Source organism: Bicyclus anynana, chromosome 19 (assembly GCF_947172395.1).
Source record: "Bicyclus anynana chromosome 19, ilBicAnyn1.1, whole genome shotgun sequence".
Lineage (NCBI taxonomy): Eukaryota > Metazoa > Arthropoda > Insecta > Lepidoptera > Nymphalidae > Bicyclus > Bicyclus anynana.
Window position 1 is genome coordinate 13,658,092 of NC_069101.1, and position 26,660 is coordinate 13,684,751.

General features: G+C 37.9%; 2 protein-coding genes across 2 annotated transcripts; one reads left to right on the forward strand and one right to left on the reverse strand.

The window, feature by feature from the left end:
• Window positions 1–463: 463 nt before the first annotated feature.
• Window positions 464–1,880, reverse strand: LOC112049220 (uncharacterized). Its single transcript, XM_024087022.2, has 2 exons — window positions 1,437–1,880; window positions 464–885 (listed from the first exon to the last, which is right to left on the reverse strand). Exons 1-2 carry the CDS (start codon window positions 1,698–1,700, stop codon window positions 610–612), a joined length of 540 nt encoding a protein of 179 aa, XP_023942790.2. The 5' UTR covers window positions 1,701–1,880; the 3' UTR covers window positions 464–609.
• Window positions 1,881–3,584: 1,704 nt separating this feature from the next.
• Window positions 3,585–26,180, forward strand: LOC112049219 (activating signal cointegrator 1 complex subunit 2). Its single transcript, XM_052887507.1, has 13 exons — window positions 3,585–3,742; window positions 3,835–3,912; window positions 7,921–8,072; window positions 8,981–9,161; window positions 10,237–10,434; window positions 10,859–11,109; window positions 12,232–12,408; window positions 13,629–13,769; window positions 14,652–14,968; window positions 15,574–15,811; window positions 16,102–16,246; window positions 22,357–22,511; window positions 23,631–26,180. Exons 1-13 carry the CDS (start codon window positions 3,716–3,718, stop codon window positions 23,785–23,787), a joined length of 2,217 nt encoding a protein of 738 aa, XP_052743467.1. The 5' UTR covers window positions 3,585–3,715; the 3' UTR covers window positions 23,788–26,180.
• The last annotated feature ends 480 nt before the right edge of the window (window positions 26,181–26,660 follow it).

A 26,660-nucleotide genomic window follows, 5' to 3' on the forward strand; every position in this document is an offset into this window, starting at 1 on the left:
GTTCAGATGATCCAGATATTATCCAATATCTATATAATATAAATACACACTAAAGCCAAATATAAATAATAAAATTATACATTTAGAAACGCAAATGAACCGATAAACCTGAAATTTGGATATTACAGGAGGGAGCGGGAGCCTAGCAAATAAGAACTTTTAATTCTAGACCAAGATTTCCTATAAATAAATATATTTTTTTTTATAGTGATAAATATAATTTTTTTAATCCAAAAATACAAGGATACTCTTAAATGTATTAATGTGTTTACTTAAGTTAATATAAAGCAAACCCCACTAAATCATTATAACATGAAAATAAATAGGGTTTTAGTGTTAGGGTTTTTTATCTTCTATTTTAATATTAACGCTGACAGCCAGTTTAATTATATAATAAAAAAGAAAAAAAAACTTAAAATTAAAAGATTATTAAATTAACAGAGATTATTAAATAAAGACTAAGTTTTGAAATTAAATGTATTTTATTAACTTTTAAAATTTTGAAAAGGCAATATCAAGCTTTACAATACTACTGCACTGACTTGTCATAACTACATAATAGATTAATAATAACCACAATATTTGGATTCTCCAATAATTAAAATTACACTATAAATTCTCAAAAGATGCAACTAACTTATGTAACTGACCACTTTCCATGCTTCTTATTGGTTTAAACTTATGTTTTATTGAAGGAATGTTTGGTGATAGATCATCTTCCTTTTCATCATGACAGAAGTCCTCTATATTTGGCTCTTGATCCTTTTTCATTACTACCTTTGGTTTCTTGTCCTTCTTATTTTTTCTATTAGTGTCATCAGCATTGAGTTCCACAAGATCTCTGTATATTCGGTCGTTAAAATGGAAGTTTAGCTTTTTAGTTATCTGGAAAGTTTTATAGAAAATAAACTTACTTTACTCCAGTTTTTATTTGCTTTATAATAAAGTATACAACATGTGAATATAACAAATGCAGTAATTTTCTCTCATTTATTTATTTCTTCTTTTTTTTTAATTTTTAACAATATAAGTATAAAATACAAAACATTATTAAAAATGTATAAAAAAAAAATCCACCCTCCCGCTGCGGGACATTTGAGTGCCCAAGCAACCGGTGGTCAGGGCTCCAGAGTGAGGAACCTCCTCACAATACGCGCCGTCTCAAGAATCACTGCCTTTTGACTCTAACAAATTATTATTTTAAATAGGAAATTTTGAGCCATAACTATCTTATGAATTGAAGTATAATTTGTGAAAAGACTGAGGTAGTGTGTATTGGTACAAAACAAAGTTCAATCAAAAGCTCTGAAAATTTGATCAGAAATAAGAGGAAACTGTGACAAGTTAAAGCTAATAGGTTGAGACAGGCAAATACTTGGAGTAGATGGACTATTGTATAAACCATAATATGTTGGTGTTGACAAGATATAACTTACTTTTGAACTTATTTTAGATTTATTAATTCTTAAATCTTCAGCAGACGTTGGCGGTGGAGCGCTTCTCTTTACATCCGACAAATAATGAGCTATAACTTGACTGGAACATAGTTTAGGGTGATCAAGTTCATCTCTATTAGAATAAGATTTTTCCTTTGATGATCCAGCACTGACTGCTCCCGTTTTCTTTACTACAGGTATTTTTTGCTCGTAATTGCGAATGAGAGTTTTCTTTACCTTAGGATCAGTGTTAGCTTTCTTCATTATACTTAATTTAATTACATATTTTAATAGTCAAACAATGGTCGAACATAACAAACACAATAAATCAACAAAAACAAACACGGAATAAAATTATTAATTCAAAGTTTGAACTGGTTTGAACTTTGAATTGGAATTTGGAAAACCGTTGTTGCCGTTGCCTTGACAATATATTATGACATTGACAATTGACAGCTTTGTACAGATAAAATATTTGTCTATGGCCAAACAGGAGGATACAACGGTAGTTCTGCTCACAAAAATCGGTAGATTTAGACCTAAATCGGTAGACAACTAAAAAAAATACGATCGAATTAAATCCAAAGCCCTAATTTCTAATTCGTCTAAAGTCTTAACTCTTAGGCTTACCAAAGGACTACCACTTACCACTTGACAAACGAGGCAGTTAGAAGTTCTCAAACAGTTCTTAGAGATTCATTAGAAATTTAAAAATCTTTAATCAATCATTGGCAATTTTGGATTTGAAGCTTTTAATATAGTTAAATAATAATTTATCTCGTTAAAAGTCAGTTAAATCCTTTTAGTTGTTGTTGTAGTTAGTATACTCATAATGAGAGAGTTGTGAAAAAATATAATATACTTATAATTCATTATTTATAGTTAGGGAGAGCAGCAATTTTGGACTGAACACTCCCGGACTAATTCACTTTTCATAGAAAAAAAAACTAAGTCTTAATCGGTTTAAATAGGCAAAATGTTAAAACTTTGGTTATAATTTTTACTTTAAAATGGGGGTTGTCATTTTGGTAGTAATTTACTAATTTTGTCTGTTACAATACTTTATCTGGTGGTAAGATAAACATATGCCATAGTTTATCCCCGTATTCCATCGGGAACGGGAATTGCAAAGGTGAAACCACGTGGCGTTTGCTAGTAAAAAGTTAAACCCCAATTTCTGTTTAATAGACAATGACTAGTGAATTCCCTTAAAACCTATGAGTTGTAGGATTCAAGGGTATTTACCAAGATATTTATTCCACATTCCACAATAATTTACTACTTATCTTTACTTATTGTTGAGGGATTCCCCTTAAAGCCTAGTTCAGACTACTTTAGCATTTTAGTCGAGTAGCGTACCTACTGCCCAAAAATCGTTCGCACTTTGTTCGAGTACAGGGAGGCTATTCTGTAACGATATTTATATCACTTCGACAGTGTGAGCTTCGAATCACATCTATCATCTCTCTTTCTATAGCATCTTGTTAAAAAGAGAGAGATATAGGTGAATTCGAAACTCGCACTTGCGAGTTATACAAAACGTCGTTACAGAATAGGCCTCCTGTTCACAAGTAAGTGGTGGTTTGCAAGATGAACAACCTACAACGCAATAAAGTAAATCAACTGACTAAGCTAATCACAATGGCTATAATAGAAGAAGTGAATGAGGAAATGTGTGTGATTAATAAAAAGAAGCTATGGTTACAAAATAAACGACTAATTGGTTCTTCGCTCCAGCGAAACGTCATTTATGATTTTAGGAGCAACTAATTAACTCGACTAATTCGCCAGATTCAGACTTGTTTAAAACCAAAACCACTACAAAAAGAACCAGTGAACGTGACGCGAGGTGGATGGCGCTACTCACCCTTTAAAATAGAGTAAAATAGATTGACTTGACTAAAATATTTACTAACCTATTCGACTAAATTTTTGGTATTCAGACACGTATAAGACCTAAATTTTATGCTACTCGACTAAACTGCTGAAGTAGTCCGAACAAGCCTTAACCATTAAACTTAAATGAAAAGAGTGAAAGGTCATTATAAAAGTGTAAATCGGTAGAAATACAGAAAAATCGGTATGTTTGAGACCACTGCTCCAAGGAGTTCGTGTGTAATTTCATGTCAATGTCATATCTGCGCGAATTGTCAATGTCAATCTTGAATTTCAATTTCAGCCAGCTGTGAATTGTGGTGCGAAATTTCCCGTAATTTAAGCGATTTTTATATTTATTTTACACGTTTTAAACTGTGATAGTAATTAAAAACATTTGAAATATGAGCAATTCATCCGTGTTGTTTAATGTGAGTATCAATATCATTTTAATTTTAGTGAGAAAAGCGCATCTAATATCGTGTGCCACATAGCTAAAATTTCGACTGTGTTTGTGTTTTAGAATCCTGAAAACTTACCAGTGGAAAATGTTACAATAACTGTGTCAAGTGCCGGCGTTCTCCAACGAATCAATGCACTGGTAAGGATTAAAACATACATAGGTTGTGAAACTAAAATTAATTACCTATAGTCCACAACTTTAGGTTTTTTACACAACAATAATACTACTCAAAAAGATTCTTTTAAGCGACACTTTTCGTTTCGATTTACATACATTTTATTTTTAATAATAAGCTTTACGGCTCTGGGTTCTAGCCCTTTTGAGCCCGGATTCACATACAATTAATTAATTATCTTGGACTAATTATAGAAGGACCTGCCTCGCAAGACGTTACCTCTCTGTCAATCAATCAACGATCTAACGCGTGTATACTTATATCGTATCGATGTTTCATTGTTGTAATCGTTTTCGTCGACTGAAAAAACTCCCTAATCATTCCGGTTTGTGTAGTAAGTAGTTCAATGGCATGAAAAATGGTCAACAACTTCTAATTCACTAAAAGATGACGTGACGTTCGATTTCAGTTTCACCTGATGGTAAGCGATGATGCAATCTAAGATTTTTTTTTTTATTGTTTACAAGTTAGCCCTTGACTACAATCTCACCTGATGGTAAGTGATGATGTAGTCTTAGATGGAAGCGGGCTAACTTGTAAGGAGGAGGATGAAAATCCACACCCCTTTCGGTTACGGCATCGTACCGGAACGCTAAATCGCTCGGCGGTAGGTCTTTGCCGGTAGGGTGGTAACTAGCCACGGCCGAAGCCTTCCACCAGCCAGACCTGGTCCAATTAAGAAAACCTCAATCAGCCCAGTCAGGAATCCAACCCAGGACCTCCTTCTTGTAAATCCACCGCGCATACCACTGCGCCACGGAGGTCATCAAAAACATAATTATAATAAATAATAAATTTGTAATAAAAACAAGCATATCTAAAAGAAAAATAGATACTATTCTTCTAACGAACGAACAAACAGCAAAACATCGATCCATTAATTTAATATTCTGTGTACAGATTATATTATTCTTGTTAAATATTTTATTATTTATTTTTGTTAAATATTATCGATGACTGAGTTTACCTCGTACCCTTCAAAAACGACAGACAATTTTGTTGCTGCATTTGGGTGCGATCCATTTCCATTTCTAATTCCTCTATGTTAAATATATAGAGTTTGCACAAAAACAATACAAACGACATAAAAAGAACCCAAGCAGACATGAGTCACAAACCATTATGAAAAATAAAGATATTGAGTTTTATGGGTATTAAATGTGCATTTATAAAATTAAATTATAACTTTAATTATTTTATAAATGTCGTATTTTCATATCAAAAGAAGAAAGAAGTTGTAATTAAAACGATGATTTCTTTTATTTTAATGTGAATTTAACCTTTCATTTATTGCAGAATTACCATATACTATGATAATTTTTTTGATTTTGTATTAATAAGTGAAAGAAGATTTGACATTTGACAGTTCACACTTCACAGCACAGAACACTACTTTATTTGCTGTCTATGACTAATACTCCTACTTATATATCAGTATTCGTTAATGATTCTTTAACTAAATCCAGTCTGTCGTGCGTATTTTCTTCCCTTGTAATTTTTGTTATTTCGTTTTGTTCTCGTTTCGTTGTTATTGTTAATTATAGTTTATTTGTTGTTTGTTTACTGTTTTTACCCGACTGCAAGAAGGGTTATGTTTTTCGCGCGTATCTTGTATGTATGTATGTAATATTCTTTATTACCTCATATCTTCCAAACCGTTGAACGGATTTACGTAATTCAGATAACGTTAGATTTGTTTTAATAACCCAAGTGTTCTTAGATAGGTGAAATTAGAAAAAAAAAACCAACAAGACGACTGTGAGACGCTATAGAATCGGGGTGAAGTTTTTTTTTTTGTGAATATTTCAACATGCGAATCAAATTCAAGGGATTTTTGTGAGAATTTCAAAATAGTATATCATGGCCATGTTAAAAAAACTACAATTAGGAAAACGTTATTTATTAATTCTAATATTAATTAAGTCTATACATAATACGCGAGGCGGACGACTATAAGGTGCGAGGTTTATGAAGTGTAGTTATAAAACACCTAAAATAGACTAAAAGAAATATATTGATTATAAAAATCGGACAAGTGCGAGTCGGATTCGGCCACCGAGGGTTGCGTAGATTTTTTGAATATTTACTTAATTTCGGTTGGACTTAGGTATACATTATCGTACTTTGTAACAAACGTAACCAATAAATCCGAAATTCACCATCTATCGTAACTAAAAAGTGTGAAATAAATTAATTAATTAAACAAATATAAAAACCCGGCATAAATGATATAAAAATTGATCAAACTAAAGTCGGGACCTAATAAAAAATGTAGACGAAATTCTATTCAATATAATAGGTCCCGACTGTTTTCTAATTGTTTTCTACACTTCTGGACTGAGCTTTTTTTTTCTTTTCAGTTTTTTTATCATTTATGCAGTCGGGTTTTTTATCAGTTTAATTAATTAATTTTATTTAGTTTAGTACGAAAATTAGTGAACCGGAGCCTGGTACTAGCCGGAGCAGTTATTCCGCGTTGCTATTGTTTCCGTCACCAAAAAAGAAACGTACGAATCAATCACCCTTATCGTCCTCCGAGAAAACCGTTTTGATTAATGTGTTTAAATATGTCGAGGAAACCTTATGCTTGCTTCTACATAATAAAGAAACAAAACTATAAGAGTTCTTTATTGCCTACGGAACCCTTAATATAAGTGAAGCATTATCTGTTTGATAAATAACAGGATATATTATATAGGAATATAAAATTAAAAAAATATTTGTTTACCACAGGAAGTTTTATTTCATGATAATATTCGTAAATAATGATAAAATGTTGAGCAAACCTGAGTCAGCTGTTTTTGTTTGTTTACATAGTTTAAAATACCTACTCAATCTGACTATAAATGGCATACTATTAGTACCTATATTGTTACGAAATATTACACAAGTATTATCAAACAATGATATCAAATACTAGATGTGTTACTGGCGCTTAAGAAATGAGGCACTCAAAAGAAGAAATTTATACACAACTCTAATGTTACCTAAATATTGTCTATAGTGTCGAGTTGCGTGTTCATGAAGTGTATTTGGATCACTTTTTGAGGTGATTTTGTAGGAGCTTAACCAATCTATAGTATAAAATTATCATTGTTATCAAAACCATTTTGAAATAGACCATTGTGTAAAGATTTACAACAAATCTGTATATGTTTTAATCTATTTATATACTAAACTAAACTAAATAACTTGATTATATTTCTAAGGAAATTTGATTTAAAGGAAAATAACTTTTTTATAGCAACAGTTTTGACTAATTAGTCTTCCAAAAAAAGAAAGACTCTTATGGAGTGACAGGCTTATTTAAAAAGGGGGTTAGGTAGGTAAATTTTGCTTGTAATCACTGTTAACAATATTTAGCTCACAGTATGAGTCTCCTCTCAGAATGAGAGGGGTTAGGCTGTTATTTGGACTACTAAATCCACCATGGCCCAATGTAGATTGGCAAACTTCATACATATAGTGAATAAAAAAAATTCTCAGCTCTGCTGATTGCAGGTTTCCTCACAATGTTTTTCCTTCTCTGTTTATGACACATATATTTTGATTTCCTAAAATGCACACATCTGAAAAGTTTGAAAACATGCCCCAGAACAGATTTTTTTGGTATATGTTCTCTCTGAAATAAGGCAGATATCACATGCACCGGGCTATCACAGCTCTACATGCTTGTGATATTCTGACTAAAAAATTAATGTAGTTCCATCAAAATTTGTTTACTTAGTAGTTGTTAAACAACTATTAAGTAAAGAAACCACTGATGTTCAAAATAAAGGTAAGGATGGAATTCTGGGGGACAAACATTAAAGATTATATTTATAGGCAAATAAAATTCCTTATTATATAGTTGTTTGAAAATGAGAATTATAATTTATAGATTTATTTATTGGATTTTGTAACTGTTTACATTTTCCTATAATTTTTTTTTGAATGTGTCACAATATTTACATGAATTATTACATTTTTAGGACACCTACTGGGTGGAGAAAAGAGATTTAATCTTATATGAAAGACCCCCATCAGGCTGTGAGTTAGTACTGGGGGCTTTAGACTCTTGGAAGACAAAAATTGAGGTGTATATTGGAAATTTAAAATGGCTTTTAGGACTTGAGCATTACAGGTATAATAACATTTTTTTTAATTTCATCATATTGTCCAATCAGCTGCAACAGTTTTAAGCAAATTGCATATGGGTATTTAATGGGATGTGCAGCTGGCCTTCCATTGAAGGCCATGCTGGCATTTATTTTTTATTATTCTATGTCCTATTTTTTTTAAAACTTGAAAACAAACTTGCTCCCACCCTCAATCCAGTCAATAGACGTGTCCTGTAAAAAGAAATAAAATAAAAAATTGACATTTAAAATGAACATCTTTTTATGAAAGATTTTGAGTCTAAGGGTATGATGATATGAAGGGAGGGGGGGGGGCGGTGATTATATTATTTACTTTCTTTTATATACGGCAAACCACACATTGTCTATGTTTGAAAATTAAACACATTTTGGGGGATTCCCACTGCTGTATATTAATACAGCTGTGAGAATCCCTCAAAATAAAATGTAATATGGCTAAGCTGATATGGCTCATTGTTTTAAAGTACACTTCCCTACATCTATTTTCTTATTTCTAGAATTATTATTTTTGTTCATGAATCAATAAAATACAGAACACGTTAAAAGAAAGATGCATTTAAAAATGTTTGTTACAATTTAAGAGCTTTGGTTACTTTTGCTGACAAGTACACTGTGCTTTATTAATGATAAAAAAGCTTGGTGTTAAATTCTAATATACAACTGTGTGCTTAGTTTTAAATAATAAGTTTGTAAAATGGTGGTACACAAAAAAAACCTTGGCTGAGTTTGTTGTGGGCTCTTCTCGGACCAAGGCGCCTGTGGAACCCTCGTAACTTTAGTTTATAATAACAATTATTACCACCATTAGATTTAATTAAATCTTGACCTTTCAAAAGTGCTTGTAAACTAAGCCTAATTGAAATAAATGAATTTTGACTTTTGACTTTTTAAGGTTTTGGAGTACAATACTATACCACCCACAATGTATGGACTCGTTAGTATCATTCATCCAAGAAGCGACACCACCATACATGCCGCCACACGAACCGTATGAAGTACAACAGTTGTATGAAGAAGTGCGGCGACTTGTTCTTGTTGTTTTTAGCAGACTGGTTACTAATAAGGAAAATAAGGTAAGGTGATGGTTAATAATTACTTTATACTGTTGGTATTAGACTAAGAACTACCTTCACCCATCTGTTTAATGGACAAAAAGAGTTTTATATAAAACTAGCTGACATCGCGCGGCTTCACCCGCGTGGTCCCCGTTCCCGTAGGAATACGGGGATAATATATAGCCTATAACCTTCCTCGATAAATGGCCTATCTAACACTGAAATAATTTTTCAAATCGGACCAGTAGTTCCTGAGATTAGCGTGTTCAATCAATCAATCAAACAAACAAACAAACAAACAAACAAACAAATTCTTCAGCTTTATAATATTAGTATAGATTACAATATTAATTCTTTATCTGCAGGGCTAGCACGGGCAAGGGAGAAATTTATCCACGGGGAGAGGATAAAACGTTTATCCCCCACACTCGTTTTATCCACTCACCGCGCATGGGCACGCCGGTGGATATAATATCCCCGGTGGATAAACGGAGGGAAAGACTTGTCAACCCATTTGTATATATCTTATAAATTGGCATTAGGTATATTAATAGTCCGAAATAAACGTAAATTTGATAATATTTGGTTATTTTGTGCATATTATTTATCTGTTTTCTGTTGGCATTGTTTTGTTTGGTGATTGTTTTTTGCGGTGGTTTGTAGTAGGTATCTATAGTATCTATCATACTAGCGGACCCGGTCAAGCTTCGTTGTGACATAAGTGCACTTATTCTCTATCCCTACTCTACCCTTCTTTACCTCTACCCCTACCCTACCCCTGCCCTACCCCTACCCTACCCCTGCTCTACCCCTGCCCTACCCTACCCCTACCCTACCCCACCCCTACCCCACCCCTACCCTACCTCTACCCTACCCCACCCCTACCCCACCCCTCCCTACGTATGTCAATCGGGGATTAATTTGTCTTTCCCTTGTGGTATTATATCCTTAGTCAGTGGATATAATTGGTGGATAAAAATTTTATCCCTTGCCCATGCTAGCCCGGCTGAATAGTTCACAAAATCGGGACTGCACTGTACCGTTATTAATCTATACAGTTAATAACATTTATTTTATGTATCATTTTTTTTAGTCACAATGGATGACAAAAGATTATATGGCAGATATAATTTACAACAAGTTCATATTCACGATACCAGTGCTGTGGGACATCTGTGTGACGTACGGCGTGGACAATCCGAGGCACGTGTCGCGACTGCTCGAGGCGGTGTTCTCTCTGCAGCCGCGGTATGAGGCAGACGCGGTGCAGGCTTTGATGTTTGTGCAAGAAGTAAGTATGGAACATATTGGTGACTTGTCAGTCCGTCAAAGCCCAGAATTACCTCATTTAGCTAATCGTAGAAACAAACGTGTATGCAACATTTAGTTCATTTAGTTATTAGAGTAAAACTGTTCAAAATTCAGTTAGTAAGTACCTTAACAAACATACAGTTTATTAATTATAATAGACTAGCGGACTCCCATCACTTATTATGCGTTCTTCTGTTTTTTACAAAATCCGCGGAAATCGTAGATATTTCCGCGATAGTTAACTTATTTTCTGCTCTAGGGCTCAATATATTACTGTAACAAATTTCATTCAAATTGGTAACAGACAGAAAGACTTACATTCGCGTACTACTCGTAATATTAGTATGAAGTATGGATGTTTTTAGAAAAACAAAAACAATATTAATGTATTACAGTTGTTTTAGTCATTCAAATACATTACAATGCAAGTGAACAAAGACTACGAGAGCGAAGAGCCCCCAAACCTTCCGGAAACATTTAAGGGTTTCAGTGAGATAAGACGACCTTCGGGGAGCAAGGGGCAGGATAAGATCACGATGAGTGTCCTCAAAGACCTGGTCGTACACATGCTGGATACTGCTGTAACTTTGAGGATATTTGTTGAGGTGTATCCCAAAGGTGTGGATATGATGAAGAAGACGAACTTTGTTTTGAGGTGAGTTTCTCGCAAGTGAAGATTCAGCTGAATATGTAATTTCGAAAAGGTCACATGTCGGATATTCTGTACATACATCTCACAAATATAAAATATCTAATAACATATATTTAGATTAATTTAAAAAATAACTTGAGAGGTGTTATCGCTATCGCAACCCATCCCATTCCAAAAATAATCGTCGCGACACACTGTTCAATGCGAAATAGAAAAACGAAACGAAAATAACTGACTTGCTTTCTATAAGAGAGAGAGATAGACAGAGAATCACGCTCACGCCGCACGGCTTACAACTATAGCAAAAAGTGTCGTTACAACTTTTGGTCTTAATTTTTTCCGACTAGCCCCTTTCGCAAGGCGCAATAAGGAACTTCGTTTCAAAAATAATTTAAGTAATTTTCGAAGGCTAATTAACACCAAAATGTAACACAATAGATACTTTTAGGAATTATAGGTTTGGAAAATAATTGATTTTCAGACATGTGCCCTTTCCGAAATTGCATATTTAACTGCATCAAGAAAACGTAGGCTTTAGATGTGCACCACGACATCACGAAAAGTTCGACCAATAGCAGCATAATCGAAAATATCACTCTCTTTTTCGTCCCATCGTAATCAAAGTGAAAGCGATATTTTCGATTGCGCTGCTGGTTGACATTTGTTTTTCGTTTTGAAATATGTCTTTTAGTAGGATTTGTCTTTGACTTTGTGTTCCAATGAAGTTAATGCAAAATTGCTTTTTGTTACATTATCGCGTCTAAAGTGATGAATTATTTTTGATGGTGTCTTAAGCTCTAATAGCAGTTACACTCGCGCCTCGTAGATCGTCTCGTACGTTAACGCGTCCTCGCCACGCTCTGTACGCGAGCGCCGCGAGTGACGAGACGAACTACGAGCGCACTGTCTACACACTCGCCCAGTACTTCGCCTCACGGTTCGTCTCGTCGCTCGCGCGAGAATGTAAATGAGGTATTATGTTCTAAACTAGAGTTTGGAACTTAATGTCTCCTAGTTTGTAAAAGTGACAATCGAATTTCTTTCTTACCTTTGGACAGTAAATCAAATATGCTCTCTTGCAAAACTGACAGTTTCGAATTCTCCTTACATACAACTATTTTCCAGTATAGTCCAGCTCTACGAGTATGGTATACCGCAGCTGTATGAGACGCTTCTAGAGCTGGAGGAGGAGGGGACCCAGGCAGAGGAAGTGGAGGGATACATCGAGCTGGCGCGCGCAGAGTTCATAGACATCCTGCGGGAAATGCTCGCCGTGTACAAGAATGCCATATTCAATGGAGAGTTAGTGCTGCACTTCTTTCTTTGCTTGTTATATAAAGCCTCCGATTCCGGAGGGTGTAGGTTCGAATCAGGTCCGGGGCATGCACCGCCAACTTTGCAGTTCCCAAGCAAATTCAGTCTGCCAATCCGCATTGGGCCAGCGTGATGGACTATTGGTTGAACCCCTCTCATTCTGAGAGAAGACTCGAGCTTAGCAGTGAGCCGAGCGGTTGTCGATATATCGTATTGACTGATGACTGACTTTACGCTTTTATACATATTAAAATTACATTAAAAATAAAACCCACCAATGAGTATGTAAATCTTTTATGTTTCTCCAATAACCAAAACCATCAAGACAAATTGAATGATACGGTTAAACAAAATGTTATCAAAACGTTTAACATTTTCGATTATTTAGTCTTCTATACCCTGACGCACCACCGACCTTCAGTAATGGAAAGGCACTAAGAAGAAGAATACCCTCCGCTAGACCGAAGACATCTAGCCGGTTGCAGAGACCTGATGTTTGGAAGTCTATACAAGAGACCTGTCCAGCAGTTTACGTCGTTATCAACTCGAGTCTCCTCTCAGAATGAGAGGGGTTAGGCCGATAGTCCACCACGCAGGCCCAATGCGGATTGGCGGACAACACACACGCAGAGAATTAAGAAAATTCTCTGATATGCAGGTTTCCTCACGATGTTCTCCTTCACCGTTTGAGACACGTGATATTTAAATTCTTAAAATGCACACAACTGAAAAGTTGGAGGTGCATGCCCCGGACAGGATTCGAACCAACATCCTCCGGAATCGGAGGCAGAGGTCATTTCCACTGGGCTATCACGGCTAGTTTACGTCCATCGGCTGATAACTCAGACCAATTATAAAAGGACCTGTATCGCGCTCATAGTCACGAACACAATTTGTCTGTCTGTCACAATTTTCTAAGGAAAACAAGCTTAGATTTGGTATATATCTTAAACTAAATTAGAAGTTTTTGCCCGTTTTTTACACAATTCAAGTACACAAAAAGGTATTTTTACGGAGCTCTTTAACCGACGAACACGATTACAACTATTTAACATCGATTCTATAGAGACAGTTTTTATAATCGTATTAGATCGTTGATCATAGACAGAAAAGTAACGTCTAGCGAGGCAGGTCCTATACAATAATTGGTCTGAGGCTGATAATGATGATGAGAGTCTTCTATATGACATATGTGAATCATTGCACAGAGGCAGTGTAGCCAGCAACGTGGAAGCGTACCTGTCGGTGATGATGGAGGCGCTGTCGGAGCGGCTGCTGATCAGGGACTACCAGCAGTGCTACCCCGTCCAGGAGGACTTGGAGGTGCTGAAGCAGGTCTATCCTGATATGTATCCTTTTGACACCGTGACGTATACATCTGTATTATTAAATACTAGCTGACGCCGCGCGGTTTTACCCGCGTGGTTCCCGTAGGAATACGGGGACAATATTTAGCCTGCCTTCCTCGATAAATGGGCTATCTAATACTGAAAGAATTTTTCAAACCAGACCAGTAGTTCCTGAGATTAGCGCGTTCAATCAATCAAACAAACAAACTCTTCAGCTTTATAATATTAGTATAGATAACACTAAAGTGTTATTAATTACTAGCGGACGTGACTTTGTCCGCCCTTAGATCTCTTTAATCTAACCCTTAATATAGTATCGCTGTAAACATGGAGTAACATCTCCCGTTTTCCCAACATTTCCCTTCACTGCTTTGCTCCTATTGATCGTAGTGTGATGAAAAGTATACTATAACCTGCCCAGGAGTATGAAAAATAATTAAACCTACCAAGTTTCGTTACAATCCGTCGAGTGGTTTTTGTTTTTATAACGAGCATACAGACAGACAAATATTTTACCGATTGCATTTTTGGCATCAGTATCAATCACTAATCACCCCCTGATAGTTATTTTGGAAATATATTTCATATACAGAATTGACCTCTACAGATTTATTATAAGTATAGATTGCCACTAATATGCAAATGGTTTTCCATATTTCGTGATGAGACCTTACGCCTTTATATATTTAAAATGTACAGAACCCTTTGTACGTATCCGACTCGCAATTGGTCGACTTTTTGACGTTTCAGTTGCCACTATAATTTTCGTGTTCGATTTATCCAAAAATCACTGTAATATGAAAATTAATTTCTTTCTCTCACACTGTCCTCTGAGTTATTTATTAACATTGAATATCATTTACTTCCTGAACCAGTAAACAGTGATTCAGTAAAAACGGATTTCATTCTACAAGCTATCTATTCAAACATAGAGGATAAAGACTTTAAACAGGAAGAGCTTCATGCCACAGACAATCTGATGAACGGCCATCTTGAAACCACAGACAACAGTCCGACAACATCTCAAGAAAACGATATACCAGATAAAATAAGAGAGGAATCTTTAATAAGCGAAGTAAAAGACATACTGCCACATTTGGGTGATGGGTTTATATTGAAATGCTTGCAGCACTATGGGTTTAGTTCGGAAAGGGTTATTAATGCAGTACTAGAAGATACCTTGGCGGATAGTTTAAGAGGTTAGTATTTACTTTGTAAAATGTCCATAGGCAACAATTTTTAACACACTTAAAAAAAAGAAGGAGGATCTCAATTCAACGCTTGTTTTTTATTTTCATTTGTTTTTTGTTTATTACCTCATAACGTCATCATTTATTAATCAATTTTGAAAATTCTTTTTTAAAAAATAAACGTGTCAGAAATTAATCTGAAAAAGTTAATTGTAATGTATATCTGTCATTAGTTAGAGACTCAAGTTAAAAAAAAAAAACAATAAAATGACGGTAAAAGTTTTTGCCTGTGCCTGCAAAATATTGGCTTATTTATTAGATGTTTGTGTCATAGCTGATAAAATGACACATTATGCTGCATATTTAAACTCAGTTTCACTGGAAACACATAGCGCTCCCTTTAACCCGTTCATTGCCAAGCCAAAATCTTGGAATTAAGTAAATGACCGATATATAGCTCGTACAAGATTGTCAGGGACCACCACGCGACGTCGCGTTACCGGCCACAGCGTAAAAGACCGCTTCACGCGACGTCGCGTGGTATGGCAATTAACATGTTAAGGAGTGATAAAAAGCAATACAACAGAATCAACAAAATAATTTGTTTTTTGCAGAACTCGATAGAAACCTCCCAATAATTCCAAGCGACATATTGGACGAGAAATTCCTGGAGACGGGCATAGCTCGGCTAAACGTATTCGACGGCGACGAGTTCGACATCATGACGAGGGACGACGTGGACCTGTCCAGGATACACATCGGAAAGAAGAAGGAGAAGTACAGAGACCTCGGCGCCATGTTGGATGACAAGACTATGGTTAAGAAGAGGATAGATATTTACAGCAAGTATAAGTGAGTATAACAAGAGTACAGTACTAGTGAAAATGAGCTTTACACCCACAGTTCCCGTTCCTGGAAAAAAAATAGCTTTCTTTCCTTACAGGCATTTTTTTTTGACACTCACTCATGAAAGATTTTTCAAAATCGGTCTCTTTATAATATGACAATAACACAGGATTTATAGGAAATCCTTCAAGTAGCCCATTCCTGCCTAGTCCTTCAGTAGTAACTTTTATTAAGAAAATACAAAATGAAATTTTAGTGTGATAGAAGTAATATCTTTTATATTTTGAATATTCTAGCTTGGTGTGTGACGAGGAGGCGGTGTACTCTGACGAGTATGACGACACGTACGACTCTGACGGCGTGACCCCCACCGCTGACGTCGCCGACGACGCGAGGCGGCCGTTCGTGACCCCGCGCGCTCTGCAGCAGAGACAGCGTGATGTGCAGGTAAATGTTTATGTTTGTAATATTCTAGCTTTATGTGTGACGAGGAGGCGGTGTACTCTGACGAGTACGACGACACGTACGACTCTGACGGCGTGACCCCCACCGCTGACGTCGCCGACGACGCGAGGCGGCCGTTCGTGACCCCGCGCGCTCTGCAGCAGAGACAGCGTGATGTGCAGGTAAATGTTTATGTTTGTAATATTCTAGCTTTATGTGTGACGAGGAGGCGGTGTACTCTGACGAGTACGACGACACGTACGACTCTGACGGCGTGACCCCCACCGCTGACGTCGCCGACGACGCGAGGCGGCCGTTCGTGACCCCGCGCGCTCTGCAGCAGAGACAGCGTGATGTGCAGGTAAATGTTTATGTTTGTAATATTCTAGCTTTATGTGTGACGAGGAGGCGGTGTACTCTGACGAGTACGACGACACGTACGACTCTGACGGCGTGACCCCCACCGCTGACGTCGCTGACGACGCGAGGCGGCCGTTCGTGACCCCGCGCGCTCTGCAGCAGAGACAACGTGACGTGCAGGTAAATGTTCATGTTTACAATATTCTAGCTTGGTGTGCACGAGGAGGCGGTGTACTCTGACGAGTATGACGACACGTACGACTCTGACGGCGTGACCCCCACCGCTGACGTCGCTGACGACGCGAGGCGGCCGTTCGTGACCCCGCGCGCTCTGCAGCAGAGACAACGTGACGTGCAGGTACATTCCGATGGGGACATAGTCATGGTCTTTTGGAAACTATTTAAACCTGACCATTCAAGATCACACAATATAGTATAGATATAGTATAATAATATAAGTTTTTATCGAGCCAAATTCCTAAATACTTAATATTTTCTTTCGGAGTCACTGTAACGTCTTGGACGCGGAACGTGATGGGATCAAGCTTTCTTTTTCCGCTAAATATTATGGCCTCTGTTTTCTCTGGCGCTAGGGCCAATTGTTTATCTTGCATCCAAGAGTTTATCTGTTTGAGAGCCCTGTTTGCCCGAATCATAAGTGCTGACTCAGTTTTAGCCACAACTACTAAAGCCAAGTCATCGGCAAAACCTACCATTTGTACGCCTTCCCCTTGCTCCAGGTAAAAGACTCCGTCGTACAGAATGTTCCAGAGGGTAGGACCCAAAATTGAGCCTTGTGGTACTCCACTGGTAACTATAACTTCCTCCTTCACTCCTTTATCATCTGTAACCTCTATGCACCTGTCTTCTAGATAGCTACTGATTAGGTTCTGGATGTAGCCCGGTAGACTTCTCTTTCTCAATTCTACGATAATTTCTCTCCAAGGGGCTGAGTTGAACGCATTTCGGACGTCTAAGCAGATCAAAGCACATAGATTTCTGGTGCTACGAGTCCCTTTTCTTGCTATTTCGGCTGTTTCCACAACCTTCTTTATAGCCATCAGGGTAGACCGGCCTTGCCTAAAGCCAAACTGATGATCTGAAAGTCCACCATGGTTTGGTAAGAGTTGCTCAATTCTATTTAGCAGGAGTCTCTCTAATAACTTCCCATAACAGTCCAGTAAGCAGACCGGTCGGTAACCCGTTGCGTCATCTGCTGGCTTATTACCTTTCCTAAGAAGTACTAGTCTCCCTTTCTTCCAAATCGTGGGGAAGTTCCCTGTTTTCATGGCCACATTAATGATGTTCTTAATTTTGTCGGGAATCATTTTAGCTGCCAGTTTGACTATTTCTGGATTCAGAAGGTCGGGTCCGGGCGCCTTTTTGAATTTCAACCCTTCTGCAGCCTTTTCTATTTCTTCTTCTGTTACTTCAGCGAAATGGGTTTCCTCTGCGACTATTCGGCCGAAACTTTTATGCTGTGGAAACAGTATCTCTACCACAGAATTGATTAAGCCCATATCTAAGCTAGGCGGACGTTGGCGCAGTTTTTTGGTGACAATTCTGTATCCCAGACCCCACGTATCTTTATCGATTTCGTCACATAGATTTTTCCAGTTCTGCGCTTTTGCCTTTGTAATTTCTAACTGAAGGTCCATTTTTGCGACTCTGTACTTTTCTTTTAAATTAAAGAGTTCATTTTCCCTTACTATGTCTACTTTTAAGTTCCCCATGCCTTTTTTGCGTCGCGCACGCGTATATTTCCTTCGGCAGCTTGTGCATTGTTTTCTTTTTTCTCCAATTAGTTTGTTCCACCAGAAAACAGGTGTTTTTTGACAATGCCCTTTTTTCGGCATGGCCTTTTGGCAGGCTTTCGTGGTCAGCGCAACCAAGTCTTTTGGTGTCTTTGCCTCGTTTTCTTTAAGGACTTGTAGAAAAATATCCTGGTTCATTTTGTCAAGTTTCCATCCCAGCTGTGGCTGTTTTTGTACTTTACATCCTTCTTGGAGAATGTGAAACTTGATGTACTTATGACCACTTAGACTATCTTCGTCTAGAACTTGCCATTCTGTTAACTTCTGTGATAAGCTTAGACTTACAAAAGTAATATCCGGGGTGGAATTCTTTACGCCTCTTTGAAATGTTGGTGAGGTGCCCACGTTTGCAATGGTCATGTCATGACTCGCCAGCATTTCCATTATTAGGTATCCTCTGGCATTTTCTTTTTTTGTGGACCAAACTTTTGAGGCTGCATTAAAATCTCCAGCTACTAATATATCCCCACGCTGAGATTCTATACTTTCAAACAGTTTATTTATATCCTGTTCAAAATTTTCGTCGGCAGAATTTGGAGAGAAGTAACAACTATATATCGTGATTCCAGAGATAACTACAGCAATGAAACCGTTACCCTTTGCCACTACTTTCATCTGCAGTTGTTTGTTGTATATGATGAAAGTTGCGTCTTCTCTGTAGTCTGTAATCAGCTCTCGCTTAGCGGCTATCTTTTTATTAGGTTCCGATACTATTGCAATGTCGATGTTGTGCTCCTTTGCGGTCACCTCCAGCAAATCATGAGCGCATCGCGTTCTATCGAGGTTTATTTGTAGCAGCTTTATATCTGAGCCTGACCCCCTCCTTGTTTTTTTGGCCCGTTTTTTGGATGAGTAATTCGTTTTGCAGGCACCGCTTCCTTCCAAGATGGGCAGTTTCTTGAGCCAATTTTATGTTTAGTGCCACCCAGACCTCTATCTTTGCATATGGCGCATGATGTTTCGTTTTTACAATCTTTGGCCTTCTGTCCATCAGTTCCACAGTTAAAACATTTCCTACTTCGGTCTTCCCCTGGACATCCTGTAGAAATGTGTCCATACTCAAGGCACCTATAACATCTCTTCTTTTCAACTATAAGGTTTACGGGGACCCTCATCCATCCTACCTTGATTTTTCCTGCGTTAACTATATTGTGAGCGTCTTCTTTTGGTAGCTCTAACCTCTACCGAGCTAAAACGGCTATAACCGTTTTAACTCGGTAGCTGTTTTCCCAGAAGCTCTTAATGCGGAACTCAGTTACTATGTGCTTATGTGCTTCCTCTAGCTCCTTCTTTTCGACTGTGACATCCAAACCCGTTACTATTATATCTTTACATTCTCTTAATGCCCTCAGGTTAAGAGTAGGATACAAACTTTCAATTTTTTCCTTCACTTTTAAGACTCCTCCGTTTTGTTCTTTGTCCACCTCAAGGAGGATGTCCCCTTTCTTAGTCTTCTTTATCTTAGAAAAAAGAACATCCTCGCTTGAAAGACCTGTTCTAACTTCTTTTAATACGCTAGCGTAGTCTCTTTCTTTAACCTCTACAAGTAATGCTTCGGGTTTCGTCTTTGGTGTTTTTCCTCTTGGCTTTGTAGGCGTATTTTTTTCTTCTTTTTTCCTTTTGTCTTTCTTTTTTTCTGCTTGAATGTTATTATCTTGCATTTGGTCCTTTGCATGCGATATTTTTTCGACGGGCCTTCCTGTCCTATCGTTTGGTTTTTTACTCTCCTTGCTATTCCGTGGCCTCGCTTTTCTTTTTATTGTTTTCCATTCTGTTTCTGTGCCTAAATCATCGTCCCATTCTAATTCCTCCGTTTCACCTCCAGTCGACGTGTTTGTACCTTTCTCTTCTACCATTTTAATTTTGGCCCGCTTGGGAGTCCTTTCTGTATCCTCCTGGCTGTCTACTTTCATTCTTCGGACATCCATAACGCGTCCGCATATTTTTTGCAGTTCGCGTAGTTTCATCTTAATTTCATTGGCCGTGTTTTTATAAGGCCCTTGCCTTTCCACTAGAGAGTTAATTGCAACAATATTGTTGAAAAGTCCTTTCAGTAGCCGGTCTTCTTTTTCTACTAGAGTCTCTGCATCTGCATTGGTTGGTGACTTTTTTCGTTTGCACTCTCCTCGGTTTTGTGGCGTGTTCGCCATTGGTGAAAAGAAAGTAAGTGGGCTTACATAAGGTGTTCGTCTGTAATGTACCCCTTCATCACCAGTAGATAATCCGTCTTCCGTTTCCGTTTGTTCTGTTTCCGTCCTGATTCGTGCTTGAGTCGTCGGTTTAGGTGGCGTGCGTTGTAGCAGGCCAGACCTGGCAAATGGTGTGTTACACTTTGGCAAAACGTTGCCCCCCCCAGAATACGAGGGGCAGCCCCTATCATCAGCCGAAGCCTCCAGGGGGCGGGATTCTCCGTCGCGAGAATACTCAGCGCCGGTACCCGCCTGGGGTATGTGTTTTTTTTGTTGTGCTTCCATGTTTTCTTTTTCTTTAATCTCCTCCGTACGTCTTCCGAAGATAATCAGCCGCCCAATATGGGACAGACGCTGACCAGACAGCCGCTCGCTCCGAGTACAGACGCTGTCTGGATTTGTTTTGCTCCCAATGTACGCTTTGCAGCTGAGCGTGCCTCTTCCGCCTGAATGTTACCGTTTTGATTAATTAAATCTCCGCCAACACCGCCGTTAAGGTCTTCACCTGTAACCCTAGGCAGGGTCACTCCACCATCCTTTACGGGGCGCCTATATTTAAGGGTGCTATGGAAGTGGATTCTTACCGAAGAAAGCTAGAAACGGTGCAAAGGCGACTGGCGATAGGCATAAGCGGGGCATATCGCACTGTTTCCACAGATGCAGTGCTGGTTATAGCAGGACTAGTGCCTATAGCCAAACTTGTAAAGGAACGCGCAATGCTGTTTGAGAGTAAGGATCTGACTTCCGCAGAAACCCGAGAACTTATACTGCAAGAATGGGACAGAGACTGGAGGGGACAAGGAAAAGGGACTTGGACGAGAGAACTGATCCCGGATCTCATAAAATGGCACAAGAGAGAGCACGAAGAGGTGGACCGCTGGCTGACGCAGGCACTCTGCGGCCATGGCGTTTTTAAAACCTACCTCTTCGCCATCGGGAAAGCGCAAGATGAGAGCTGCTACTTCTGTGATGAGGAGGATACGCCGAGGCACGCACTGTTTGAATGCCCAGGTACCACAGATGTAAGAGCAGCCGCTGAAGGTACTAATGAGGGAGTAAACGCAAGTAACCTCATCTCACGTATGCTGTCAAGTGAGGAGCAGTGGCAGAAGTACGCCCATATGCTTCGAACCACAATGAAAAGAAGGGAGGAAAAAGAGACAGAACAAAAGAGAGAGAGTGAAAGAAAACAACAGGAAGGTCAGCACGAAGAAATGCATAGCGGTTCCGTGCTGACCATGGAGTCCAGGGAAGGTTATTTTTAGTCCGTGCAAGTCGGACATACCCTGCCGACTGTCGGCAGAAGTCCGGAGGGATTTTTTTCCTCCCTGAAAAAAAAAAAAAAGTATAATAATATAATAGGTAAAATGGCAAAAGAATTTTCAAAATCGGTTCAGTAGATACAGATTAACCTCTGAAACATCACATATCTCTTTATACTAGCGGTTGCCCGCGACTTCGTCCGCGTGAAATTTAGTTTTTCACAAATCCCTCGGGAACCACGATTTTTTTCGAGATTTTAAGTAGCCTATGGAGTTCATCCAGAGAAAAATCTATTTCCATTCCAAATTTCAGCCAAATCGGTACAGTAGTTGCGGCGTTAAAGAGTAACCAACATCCAAACATCCATACAAACTTTCGCGTTTATAATTTTAGTAGGATAGTATATACTAATAATATACGTACAAATTTCACTAATAAAAAAGCTTGGTTATTAATTTTATATTATTTGTATTATTAGGAGGAATCGGAGGATGAGTCAGAAGAAGTTGAAGAGGAGAAGCCAAGAGAAGGAGCCAAGAGTATGGACTTCTGTAGGAATCCGGAAGAGATGCGCGCGCGCAGGGAAGCCAACATGGCGGCCAGACGCGGGAAGGGATACCGGCCGCCCCCGCCGAGGTAAGTTCTCTTACGTAACGTAACGATAACGTTACGTTACGTTACGTTAGCGTGCAATTTATAACATTATTATAGCTTGGCAAATTCGTTCGTAACACTCTCGATGGTCCGTGCTGGCCGGGAGGGGAGTAGCGTTGCCCCGCGCGCTCGACTTCATACACGCGCAGTCCTTCCCTCTGCCCCGCGCTCACGACTTCACACCCGCGCAGTCCTCTCCCCCCGTCGCCCGCATATCATCAACGAACTTGCCAAGCTACAGACTATGTTATTGACTTACTATGGCTATAGCATATACCAACCACACTCCTACAATGTGTACTATGACAGTACTATAGACAAAAGATATACAAATGTCGACCAATAGCGGCGGAGTGGAAATATCGCTCTCTCTTTCGTTGTATTGGGGTGAAAGAGATGGGACTTGGACAAGTCCACCGCTGCGATTGGTCGATATTTGTTTTTTTATCATCACGTGATTTATGTACTTGACACATCCTAGGCCTAATGGAGATTGTTGCCATTTTCGGATTTTCGTGATTCATCATCATCATTATCAACCCATATTCGGCTCACTGCTGAGCTCGAGTCTCCTCTCAAAATGAGAGGGGTCAGGCCAATAGTTCACCACGCTGGCCCAATGCGGATTGGCAGACTTCACACACGCAGAGAATTAAGAAAATTGTCTAGAATGCAGGTTTCCTCACGATGTTTTCCTTCACCGTTTGAGACACGTGATATTTTTCTTAAAACGCACACAACTGAAAAGTTGGTGGTGCATGCTCCAGAATAGATTCGAACAAACACCCTCAGGAATAGGAGTCAGAGGTCATATCCACTGGGCATCACTTTTTTTCCTTTTCGCGATTAATAGCATAATTTTATTATTCACTAGCAGACGCCCGCGACTCCGTCCGCGTGGAATTCACTTTTTACGCGGTAACCATGGATTTTTCTGGGATGAAAAGTGTTAATCCAAAGTAAAAGTCTATTTCCATTCCAAATTTCAGCCAAAGCGCTTCAGTAGCCGCAGCGCAAAGGAAAAACAAACATACACACTTACACACAAACTTTCGCCTTTATAATATTAGTGTGATTTATGTATTTGTTCTTTATACACAGAAATACAGACGTGGTCGGCAAACAGAGAGGCCAAGGTCAAGAGAAGGAGGTCCTCCAGAACAGGGACAAGAAGGAGAAGCACAAATCGTCGCGCGGCAACCACAGCCGGCGGCAAGGCGCGCAGTGGAAGCGCAGCCAGGGCATGATGCCGTCCTAGACCACGTCTCGGACTTGTGTTTAACTAGATACCGCTCACCGTCCATCGTGTTGTAACCTTTTACGCTTATAATCAAAATAAGGAAGTTTGATATTGTGCACCACAGATGTCGCTCAAATGTACTTTCTTTGACATTTCGTCATGTTTTTATTATTCATATTAATTGATTATGAAACACGGCTAAAACTCACGTGATATAACTTCAGAGTATGCTAGTTTCGGACCCATACGGAGCCCTTACTCATGAGCTGGTTCTTGCGACGCGCGGCCGCTCGCAGCCGCATTGTGCTTGAAATATTTGTGCCATGCACCAATTTATCTTAATATATAAATTCGAGTGGTCATTTATCACGATATCTCGAAAACCGCTTAATGTACAAATGTGTTTGGCAGTGAGGTAGTTTATAGTTAGTAGATATCCACGGTAAGAACGGATTTTGCGATAGGGTCGGATTAAAAAGGTCTTAGGGCGAACGAAGTCACGGGCATCAGCTAGTATTTATATAGGAACATTGAGGGACGGAATGTCTCTAATATGGAATAATTGGAATTAAAGTCTACCCGCACCTCAGACTAATTACATAAGGACCTGCCTCGCTAGATGTTACTTTTCTGTCAAAGTATATGATCAACGATCCAATGCGATTATGCAAACAGTATCTATAGAATCAAAGTAGTTGTAATCGTGTGTGAGTGTGTAAAAAAAGAGATCCGTAAAAATACCTTTTTGTGTAGTTAAATGTTGTAAAAAACGATCAACAACTTCTAGTTTAGTATAAGATAAGAGTATATACTCATCTGAGCTCGTTTTCTTTAAAAAATGACAGACAATTTTATTCGTAAATTTGGTTGCGATAGTCCTCATGTAATTAGTCTGAGATCTCCTATAATTAAATTTTAATTACTTTTATGTATCACTAAATAACTCCTGTGATGTCTGTAGGTAGCAACGAATTGACAGGATTGGTTTTTTTTAGAAATATGACCAATATATAATTTTTTTTTCGTCCAACAAGTCGTAAAAACTGTTAAGTCAAAGTCAAAGTCAAAATTCATTTATTTGAAATAGACTTAGTTTACAAGCTCTTTCGAAACGTCAGGTAATAATATTAAACTTAAGATAATGGTGATAATAATCATTCGAATACTTAAAATTAAAGTTAGGAAGGATACAACTACTACTACTATTTGAAATAGTAAAACAAGCAAGGCTCGAATCGTGATCTTGAAGCATAAGGTTTACATTTTATGTAATTTGAGCTTACAAACGGTATCCATCTAAATAGAAGTCTATGTATAATTAAATAATTAAATTAATTGTAAAATTAATAAATAAACGATATACCACGATAAACACAATGACAGACAATAAAAAACAAAACTCTGCTATATTTTGCAGTAATATGACACAACCATAATTAAAAGGTTTGAAGAATTTAGTAGCACCGTTATTTTTTTTTCGTAGGAAATAGATTAATCGGTCTGTATAAAATCAGAACAAAAAATCGGTCTGTATAAAATCGCTTATGAAACGATTTTTTTTTACATAGATGTTTTCAATTTTCATTGCAACTAGACCAATTTTACAACTTGTTTGTTACCTGTTTGAGGTAAAATTTTGTAATAATAATGTTTTTATAATACTATCAGTTCGCAAAATCGGCTGGTCAAGAATCTATTAAATTGTATTGTTAAGGGTCGGTTTCACCACTTAATTGGTAAGTGTCGGATAATCTAATCGTAAGCTTTGTTACTTTCTTTATTTAATCGTATGTTATATGACAAAGATCAATTTTATGAATAATCCATCTGTAATCTGACACTTATCAGAAGGTAAAACGAAACCTGACATTAATGAAAAAAAATTAATAAAAATTCTATTTGTTAAATAAAAGAGGTAAAGTTTGTGTTGTTGTAAGAGGCAAATTCTGGATCTAATGAACCAATTTGAAGTTATTTTAGCACTAGAAAATCACGTTATTTGTAAGTGTCATAGGCAGTGGCGTGCACAGGGTCTTTAACTAAGGTATGCACTATAGGTAGAAAATGGAAAAATCCTATCGCAATACAGGTTTGTAAAGCGTTCTCAGGGTAGGCAGGGCATTTTGCATCTATGGTGTGCACGCCACTGGCTATATTTTATCCCCGTATTCTAACGGGAACGAGAACTACGCGGGTGAAACAGTTGGCTAGTAATACATAAAATAAATGACCATACATTACAATTTATCAGGGTTAACCGATTTTTATGATTAGTATGTTTTTAAATACAGTATCATTTAATTTTGTAAGGATCTGATGATGATTCTGAGTGGTCGAAAAACGCGACAATAAACAGTATATCATGTCAATACACAAATAATGCAATAATTTAGTAAAATTGTTTAATTGAAGTTGATTGTTTCATTAATTCCCTAAATCGGTCAGTAAAAAATGTCTAGTCTTCATCTATACTAATATTATGAAGAGGAAATATTTCATTATTCGTTTGTTTGTATTTAATAGGCTCTGAAAATATTAAACCGATTTGAAAAATTCTTGTACTGTTAGGAAGCTACACTATCCCCGAGTGCTATAGGCTATATTTTATCTATATTATATAGTGGTGAAATAGGGTTTACATTGAGTTTCATGTGGACCAAGTCGCGATTGTCCGCTATAACATGTGCGCTGTAGCACGGTGCGGGTGACAGTTGTCTTATGACGTTCATAATACGTACTATTATAGTGAATCGCGACAAACTTTCAAGAGTGAAACGAACTGTCACCCGCATCATGCTACAGCGCAACTAGTAAATTAATATTGAATACGAAATCACATTTATTTATTTATTTATTTAAATATAAATATACATTTTTTACTAAACTTAATA